We start from the raw sequence: 9,345 nt of genomic DNA, 5'->3' as shown, positions 1-9,345 counted from the left end.
CACACCCATCACGCCCCGGGCGTGGGCACCTCACCTTCTCCCCTCCGCAACTCCACGCGCCCAGCCCATAGACTCCGCGCTTCCCACGGGCCCCGGCCCACTTCCAACCCCTCCTCCCGGGACCCGCGCCCGCTCTGCCAGCCGCGGCTCGCCGCTCGGCGTCTCCCCGACGCCCCCCTCCCCCCCGCAGGTCCCGCTGCACTGTGGGTAGACGGCGGCGGCGTCCGCGCTGAGCAGCCTGCGGAGCAAGGCTGCGCGCGCCGAAGATGGCTGAGAAGCAGAAGCACGACGGGCGGGTGAAAATCGGTCACTACGTGTTAGGGGACACTCTGGGCGTCGGCACCTTCGGCAAAGTGAAGAGTTGAGTATCCCACCGAGGCCGTGGCGGGGGGCAGCCTCACACGTGGGAGGCCGGGCAGAGCCGCGGGAACCCCGGGCAGGCACAGGCCCTGAAGGCAGGTGGAGCGGCCGGGGCCGCGCGGAACCCAATGGCTCCGGGGAGGTGGCGCCACCGCCTCCCGAAGCAGCAGCGGCTCGAACCTGGTTGGGACCTGGTGAAGAGGGGTCGGGGTGTGGGCTGGGGGACAGACTTTCCAGTGGTCTGGAGCAAGGTGCTCTTTCTTGGAACTCAGTTTTCCTCTTCTGTGAAACTGGGAGTTGGAGCAAGAACTGTAAGGTGCCTTACAGCTCCGAGACTGTTTGGATAGGACTAGGGAATAATACACGTTACTGATTATTGTTTCGAATCCGTTCCAGGTACCCTGTTTTAGGTGCTTAACATGTGATGGTCATTTCGTCTTTACAGCAGTATGATGAGACGTTATCCTCACTGGAAAGAGGGCGAAAACTCGGATCCCCAGAGGTTTAGTAGAATGCCCAAGGTCACACAAAAATTGGCAGAAGGAGAGGATGTCTAAGATGTCTCCCAGTTCTGGCATTGCTGGGAGGTCCCTGCCACCTCCAGATTCTTTAATATTCCCCGAGCCTCTGTTGGTGGGACTGGCTGTTTAGGGGATGCCTCAGGGACCAAGAGATGGGGAATCTCCCGGACGTGTGAAATGCTGGAATGCAGCTGGGTTGGGTCTGGGCGTAAATTAGAACCGCGAGGTCTGAAGGTCGATTGGTGTGTATAAAATGATTCTGGGAAGGCTTCTTGAAAGGGGGAGAGAAAGAGGTTCCTCGCTGTTGGACTTTGGAGGATTTGGGACTGAGAGTGCCAGAGCTGCTCAAGCAGATTCTACTGAAGTCTGTTCTCATGGTGATAGGGTCCCACTTTGGGGGTAGAACTGGTTCCTTTTAGAATTAATATTGAACTTTCTTTCCCCCACCCCGTTTATAAGAGTCACCTGGGATTTAATAACGTGCCCTCTCTCCGAAACCAGAACCAGTTTATTAATAGTTCTTTGTTACAAACACAAAATTATTAGTGAAATGTTGGCTTTTTTTTCCCTTGTAGAAATGTTGGGAAGCAAAATGGAGTTTTTATTGTGAGATCTCTATTTCCTAGTAAAAATTCATATTGTAATCTGAAGTCCAGGCTGCTAAATAGGTGGTAGAGGCTCCTTGCTGATGAATTCCTGTTGCCTTCATATATCTGATACTCATTCATTTCTTCAGAAAACATTTATTGAGCATCTACGAAGTGCTATATACTGTTAATAGGCAGTGGGATACAGCAGGAAAGAAACCATATACAAATCCCTGTGTTCATGGAGCTCACATTCTTCTAGGAGGGGAAGGCAAACAATAATCAAAATACATCCGTTAAGTATACAATATGTTTAGTGTTATTGAGAAAAACGAGGCAGGGAAGGGAGGATAGGTAATTTTGTGGGATTTGCAGTTTTCAGGCAAAACCTCACAAACAAGGTCGTGGTTGAGTCAAGTTCTAAAGAAGGTTGCAAAATTCTTTGAAGTTCTATTAAGACTGTGAATCCTAGATTATTTTGAAAAACCTCATAGAGTGGATAGTTAGGAGAATGTATTTAGAACGAATATAGGAAGATCTGGAGTTGTATTTACACCTGTAATGTTACTGAGGACTATTGTATTATAACATTATACAGTTACTCAAGCAAACAACTCCTTTGCCATCTGGACTTGTAGACTCCTGAAGTTATAGAACTTACTGTGTACTTTCAAATTGTGCTGAAGTTTTTGTCTTTTTAAAATTCCTACACTGTAATCTGAATGTAGGGTAGGCCATCCATCAGCCCCATTGTTAAGGGGCAACTTAAATTTCTTTTGTATATGCTCTTAAGCTGCTGCCAGGCGTTAGCTTTTTAAATTATAAGTCAAGAGATGGAGCTTTGCTTTTTGAGAAATCCTTTTCCCGAAGAACTCCTTTCTAGTGAATAACTAGTTGGAGCAGGTCTCCTAATACTGTGAGAGCCTCTCTAAAGTTTTCCTGTGGCTTCTCATCCAGGATTAGAAGCAATACAATGGTTTGTTTAATAAAAATTACAGAAATTACTACAATTTTAATCATTTAGCTCAAGAGACAAGTAAAACAAAAGCACATGCAACTATTAAGACAGTTTTTATTGAGGTAGGTATATTTTACATATAAAATTCTTCCGTATCAAATGTACAATTCAGTGATTTTTTAGTAACTTCACTGAGTGGTGCAAACAATGTAAATGTATTTTAGAATATTTTTACCCCACCCTCAGCCCCTCTCCCTCCCTCAGCCACAGGGATCACTAATTTATTTTCTGTCTATGTGCATTTGTTTTTTTCTAGACATTTTATATCAATGAAATAATTTAGTATGGGGGATGCCTGTGTCTAGCTTCATTAACTTAATATAATGCTTTTCAGATTCATGCATAATGTAACATCTATTAGTAGTTCATTCCTTTTTATTGCTGAGTAATATTCTATTGTATGGCTACACCACATCTTGTCTCTGCATTTGCCAGTAAATGGACATTGTTTTCAGTTTGGAGCTATCAACATTTTCATGCAAGTCTTTGTGTAGACTTATGTTTTCATATTTCCTGGGTAGATATCTAAGAATGGGATTGCTGGGTTATATCATAGGTTTATGTTTAACTTTTTGAGAGACTGCCAAATTGTTTTCCAAAGTGTTGCACCATTTTATGACCCTGCCAACAATATATAAGGGTTACTATTTCTTCACATCCTTTTCAATATTTGTTATTGTTTGTCTTATTTATTATAGCCATTGTAGTGGGTATGAAATGATATTTCATTGTGGCTTTACTTTGTATTTCCCTAATGACCAATGATGTTGAACATCTTTTCATGTATCAGTTAGCTCTTCTTCATGTATCTTCTTTGGTGAAATGTCTGTTCAGATCTTTTGCTTATTTTTTCATTGGATTCTTTGTCTTTTTCTTATAAATTGAATTGTTAGAATTCTTTGAAAAGTCTGAATACAAGTCCTTTATTGGATGTCTTGCAAACATTTTCTTCCAGTCAGTTTGTATTTTATTTTCTGCTGGTGCCTTTTGAAGGATAAAAGTTTTGAATTTTGGTAAGGTGCAATTTTATCAGTTTTTTCTTTTATGGACGAGGGCTTTGGTGACATGGCCAAGAATTCTTTGCCTAGCCCAAGATGTCAGATTTTCTTGTAAACTTTTCTATTGTTTTACCTCTTAAGATTAAGTCTGTGTCCATTTTGAGTTGATTTTTGCATATGGTGTCAGGTGATGTTCTAAGTTCAGCTTTTTGTTACATGAATATCCAATTGTCCCAACATCTTTTGTTGAAAACACATGCATTTTTTATTGCTATAGATTTAAATCTTGTAAAATCAGTTTCTATTCAAAATCTTAGTAGGTGACTTAATTTTATATGGCTAAAAGCACTTGGGAATGGGGGAATGAGGAGCATTTTATATACTGTTACATTTCATCCTCTTTTAACTGTTATGTCAATTATAGAATTTGAAAATTTAACTTAAATTGTTGATGTATCATTTTATGAACCAAAGTCAGTTACAATAAGCCAGAGTTGGAAATGGCTTAGTTTTCATTTAAAAACACTATCGTCACGTTTATTTTTTAAAAAGTATATGGAGATCCTTCTATTTGTTGATAATTAAAACCTTAAAATGTTCGAAACTGAAAATTTTCCTTCATAACCTGTCTGTAACCTGTATAGCTTGTATTGCTACATTACTAAGTGAAGTGCTTATGGAAACAGTCTGTGTGGGCAAACAGGATTGAAAAGTACTACTTTTTTTCCTCCTAAAAATTTTTTTCTATATTGATTGTTTAGGTTCCTATTCTTTCCAGGATAGGGTGAAACTGCTATCCAGGTAGAACTGTTTCTGACTTGTTTGCTTCTTATGTAGCTGGTAAAGGTGATAGAAACCCTAGAAAAATAGATCTGTTTGTGTTATACAAAAGTTTGGTTGAAGAAAAAAGATATTTCTTCTACATCAATTATTTGTTAAAAAGAAGCCTGCATTTTCAAGGTGAGGACTGATAGATTTGGTTTATAAAATAATTATTCTTCACTACAGCTTTTCACGAAGGAATACTTTGCAGTTACTTTGGCTTCTTTCTAGCCAGCAAAGTATCTATAAGGGAATAGCCTGTTTTGTTTTTCACGTAGTTAACTGACTGTCCTACAGAATTGGCTTTCCAGAAATTAAGTAAATATTGTGTTAGTTCTTTACTTATTTTTGAGATAACAGGAAGAATAAGCAGCGTTACCTTTTTTGAAATATAAATGACAAGTCCTAAATGATAAATCAGATTTCAGACACCTCTGTTTAGTTGGTGGAATTGAGAGTTATACCTTTGATATTTTGGTCCTGTGTTGGGATTCGTTTTGGTTCTAATGATAGTGTCAAAGCCCTGAACAAGACATTCACTGTCTCTAGGGCTTGTTTTCTTTCCTCTCATAAAGGAGAATGCTAGAACGCGTAATCTATAAACTCCTTTTCAACCTTATAATTAAACTGATTTTTAAAGATTTAATTCCAATAATGGATGTATTTAATTGCTCGGATTTAATGGAAATCTGAATTACTGAATATCAGAGCTAAAATGTAGAAATAATATAGAACAGAAGAAAAAGGAAACACATTTGTGATACTTTAATGATACAACTTAATTAAATTTTTACTGTGCTCTTAGTAACACACTATATATACCCTTCCTAAAATTAGTCTTTTGAGTTTGAGAATATCTCCATTTTCCAAATGAAGATATTGAGAATCACATACATTCAATAACTTGCCCAAGGTCACAGTGCTATAAAGTAGCAGAACTGGCAGTCAAATTCAGGTTTCTTTGAACCCCAAATCTGTGCTAGCTCTAACATAAAGTCAAAATGCGTAGTATGCCATTTTGTGAGTTTCAGACCTATAAGGATATAATTTGCATATCCATAGATATTTACCAAGGATTGAGAAAATAAAATTTAAATGTCTTTATTTTACTCTACATTTAGAGAAAGTAAGTTTTTGAAACTCCATATATGTGGATAATGAAAATGTATAGTCTCATATTCCCAAATTTTACTTGTATGCTTCAATCCATTCCATTTTTTATATTATTAATGTGTTGACCTACCATTTTAGTCCAAATTTCTTAGAAATACTAGGTATTTCATTTGTTTTCTTACTATGAAAGTATCCTTGAATAACAGAGTAAGAGAATTTATAAAAATGATTTAATGTCCTAGACAGAGCAATGGGTTTAGGAAGGCATTAGCTCTGGATTTTAACTTTATTTCAGCCACTAGCAGCTATATGACCTTTGGATAAACCATTAAACTTTTCTGAGCCTCTGTTTCCTCCTTTGAAAAATGGCAATAATAACACTTGGTGTACCTACCTAGAATTTTCATGAAAATCAAATAAGCTAATGTACATAAAGTGGGCTTTTAAAAAGATAAAGCACCATAGGGATAGAAGACACTGTCATGGAGATGATGAGATGCATAACTGTTGCGAGTAAATTCAGCACTTTGTGTGAGGTGTTGTTAATAAGTGCTTGCTATTTTTAGAAATGCCCTGAACTCTGATACTAACATTGAGGCAGAAGCTGTAACTATCCTCCTGTATTTTTTGTTGCCTGGCTTGAAGAAAGCCCTCTATGGCTAATTTGTATGTGCTGTATGGTACTTAATTATTGTTTATATTAAAATACAATATCCTTTTTGGCTAAGCCGTATGTTTTTTTTTATTTTTTTTTTATTTAAATATTGCTAAACTTTATTGAAACCACTTCAGCATGTCTGAACCAAAAAAAAAGCTACTAAAGAGCGAATGCTTGTACGATCATTTAAATGTCAACTTAAAAAGTCTAAAATTTAAGAATAAAGTCAGATTAAATTCACCTTAATCTTGTGAAAAATCTCCTATTGAGATTGTTACAGGAAGAGAATCAACACTGTCCTAACTTTATTCAAGATTTACTAGCCAAACACTCAAATTACTTTTATGTAATAAATCAAAAACGATTTTGCATGGTTGGCTATGTTTCATGTCATAAATTATTTTTTTAGGCCTTCATATATAAGGAATAAAACTTCGAAAGTAAACATTCACATTAGATTTAAATGAATCAAACTACAAATAATACTAAGTTATGCATTGTCATTATTTTTAAAATCTGTTTCTAAAAATTTTATTTTTCAGTATAAAAATGATCGGGTTCACATTAACTGCCAGCCAAACTTTAAGTTTACAAAACTAAATGTTTTTCATTAAAGAGCTCACAAGAAATGCCTTCCATGCTCTTATTTAAAAAAAAACAAACAAAAAAACAAATTCTAATATTCATAATGAATCTAAATAAAAACCCACAAATGATGGCTGAAATTCTGTCAAATTTCAGCCCAATACAAATTAAATCCACAGTTTTTATGCATAAACAATTCAGAATTAAAGTTTATAATTGAAATGTCAAGTCGTAACTCCTATATTGCTACTGGTGGGTTCCACTAGACTTCCACAAGCACAGTAGATGTGCACATTTGATAGACAGACTGCTTAGAAAATTAAAGCTATCAGAGCTATAAATAAGGAATATATAAATATGAACACAGCAATACCAAAGCATTAGGGCCTTAAAAAATGAAAAAGATGTGAAGTAAACACATTTGATAGTTCTCTCTTAAGCCACTTTTCACTGATTTATAAAGCTATGGTTTATAATTCTTTTAAAAAGGAAAATGTTTCTACACTGCTGCATGCAGTAATTTCATTCTACATTCTTGACTATAATGCAATCTTCAAATCCTCTTGCAGAGCTTGCCATATTTCATCAGGATTTCTCCAGAAAGTCAAGTTGTCATATTTTCAGCAGCCTTTAGTGCTTCAGTGGCCTTGCGAAGTTCCTTAATAACCGATGATAAAGCTTCTGGGTTAATTCCTTGTTCACAAAGCCGTACACAAATAGACAGAGTTTCCATATCTAAGCCAGTATTCAAAATTCGTGAAATCTCAAGTAGAACGTCCATGGTCTCCCTCACCGCATTTAGATTCGCCGCCGCGGCCGCCGTTGCGGCCGCCCCCGCAGCCGCCGCCCCGGGACCGCTACTACTCGCCATAGCTGAGGCCGCTGAGGCCGAACCGTATGTTTTTTCACAACTATGTAAAATGAATAAAATAAGTATGAATTGGAAATAATAGTGCAGTAATAGTGAATGTTCATATAAGTTACTAGCTGAACTGATTTTACAGTTGAAATTAGGCAAACACTAAAGAAATGTTAAATAATAGTCTCAAATAATTAAACTGTGTTTCTTTTTAAATACTAGAAGATTAGTGTTTGCATAAAAATCGATTCAGTAATGCCTCAAACAGGCAAATGAAATGATGTGCTATTTTAGATGATTTTTATTAATATGTGTGTCATTTATATGATTATGACATAGGTAGTTTTTTCCTTAATTTCTGAATGGATTTTATTCTTTTTTTTTTTTTTTTTGCAATCAGTTGTTTAACTCTCATAAGGTATTTTCTCATAGGATACAATGATGTAAATAGTGAGTAGGTTCAGGGTCAGTCCATAAAGGCAACATGGTGTATAGTATAGAGTACACTGGAGTTGGGAGACCTGGGGTGGAACCTTTGTCCTAAACTTGCTGTGTTTTCCCTGTTGTGAAAATTATGTGAAAAAAATGTAGGTGAAAAGGTTAACTGCTATGTATTTTTATGGACTTAGTTTCTATTGTGTACTTAAACCCAAAATAGTTGAACTATGAAAATAATCTGTAATCTGGTTCTTAGACCATTAATATAATGAGAGGGAGGAAGAGTGTATTATCTTCAGTCTTTTTTTGTTTTTCCCAGACCTCATTTCTCTTGTGAATGAGTATGTTAGAAAACTCTCATTCTCTAGTTTTTGCTCACCTATCACCCTCTCCTTTACACTACTCTGAATATACATAGCATATGCGTTACTGGATTCTTGGTGTAGCAATCATAGAATTTTTAGAGGAAGGAGGCAACAGCTGTGAAAGGGAGGTGAGTATGAGCAGCAGCTGTGAGTTTGTATGGGTGGATCATTTTTCAAGTAGACTCTCCCTATGATAACAAAATAAAATAAGACTGATTTTTATCCAAAAGTACTGAAAATGCAGCATCTGAAATAAAAATGCCTTTCTGACCAAACTTTCTCTAACATGTTCATGTTCATGTAAAGTAAAAAGGATCAGAAATGATTTTTTACTAGGGCGATTATCTCGATTCCTGGGACTGCCTCCTTTTCCATGCTGATACAATTCTGTGTTATCTAGTTTTCTTTGTAAAAATGTAAAAAAAAATTAGTGAAAAAATATTCACTAATCTTGTGGTCCATGTTAGCATTCCCCATAGTACCATCCTATTTATTCTGAGATTCCTGTGGTTTCCTTGATGACAGGTAAAATACTTTATAGAGAAAGTAATTATTAATTCTTGAAGCTAAGCAGATAATTTAATGTGACCTTGCAGGAAGATCTAATCTCTGATTCTTTTAAGAGATAATGATTATGTGGGTGACACAAGATTCCTAAAATATTGAGTGTGTTATAAAAATGAGAAGAGCAAATCTGCTAGTGTATTTATGAAAGGCAAATAGAAGGGTAAACATCGTTATATTTTTATCTGTTATTTAAAATGATTGAATTGCATTTACAAAGCAATATGCTTATTTTGAAATGTGATGAACCGTTTTATTTTTAGTGTGGTGCTATTAAGGAAAGTATTCCAGGCAGTTCTTATCTCTGCTAATAATAGAGGTCTTCTTCAAGCCTTGAAGCGAAGGGTTTCTTGCTTAAGTGGTGTCTTATGTTTAGCCACATTTGCCACTGATAAGTTTTACTGTTTTTTTATTGGTGTTGATGTTATTTAAAAGTATTAACTTTTTATTTGCCCTT

General features: G+C 36.5%; 1 protein-coding gene and 1 pseudogene across 2 annotated transcripts in view; one reads left to right on the top strand and one right to left on the bottom strand.

Annotated features, from left to right (window-relative positions):
- The first annotated feature begins 218 nt into the window (after positions 1-218).
- Positions 219-9,345, top strand: part of PRKAA2 (protein kinase AMP-activated catalytic subunit alpha 2) — a 129,303-nt gene continuing 120,176 nt past the window's right edge. The window contains exon 1 of one of the 2 annotated variants that reach the window (XM_077149521.1): positions 219-360. In XM_077149521.1, the coding sequence (XP_077005636.1) occupies positions 267-360 (94 nt within the window). In that variant the 5' untranslated portion in view covers positions 219-266. The remainder of the gene's footprint in view (positions 361-9,345) is intronic. The other variant, XM_077149525.1, reaches the window with a different exon arrangement.
- LOC143674175 (mitotic-spindle organizing protein 1 pseudogene) lies at positions 6,180-7,533 on the bottom strand (annotated as a pseudogene).

Source organism: Tamandua tetradactyla, chromosome 2, assembly GCF_023851605.1.
Source record: "Tamandua tetradactyla isolate mTamTet1 chromosome 2, mTamTet1.pri, whole genome shotgun sequence".
In the NCBI taxonomy this organism is placed as follows: Eukaryota; Metazoa; Chordata; class Mammalia; order Pilosa; family Myrmecophagidae; genus Tamandua; species Tamandua tetradactyla.
Note: the sequence above shows the minus strand (reverse complement) of the source record. Positions and strands in the feature narration are given on the sequence as shown.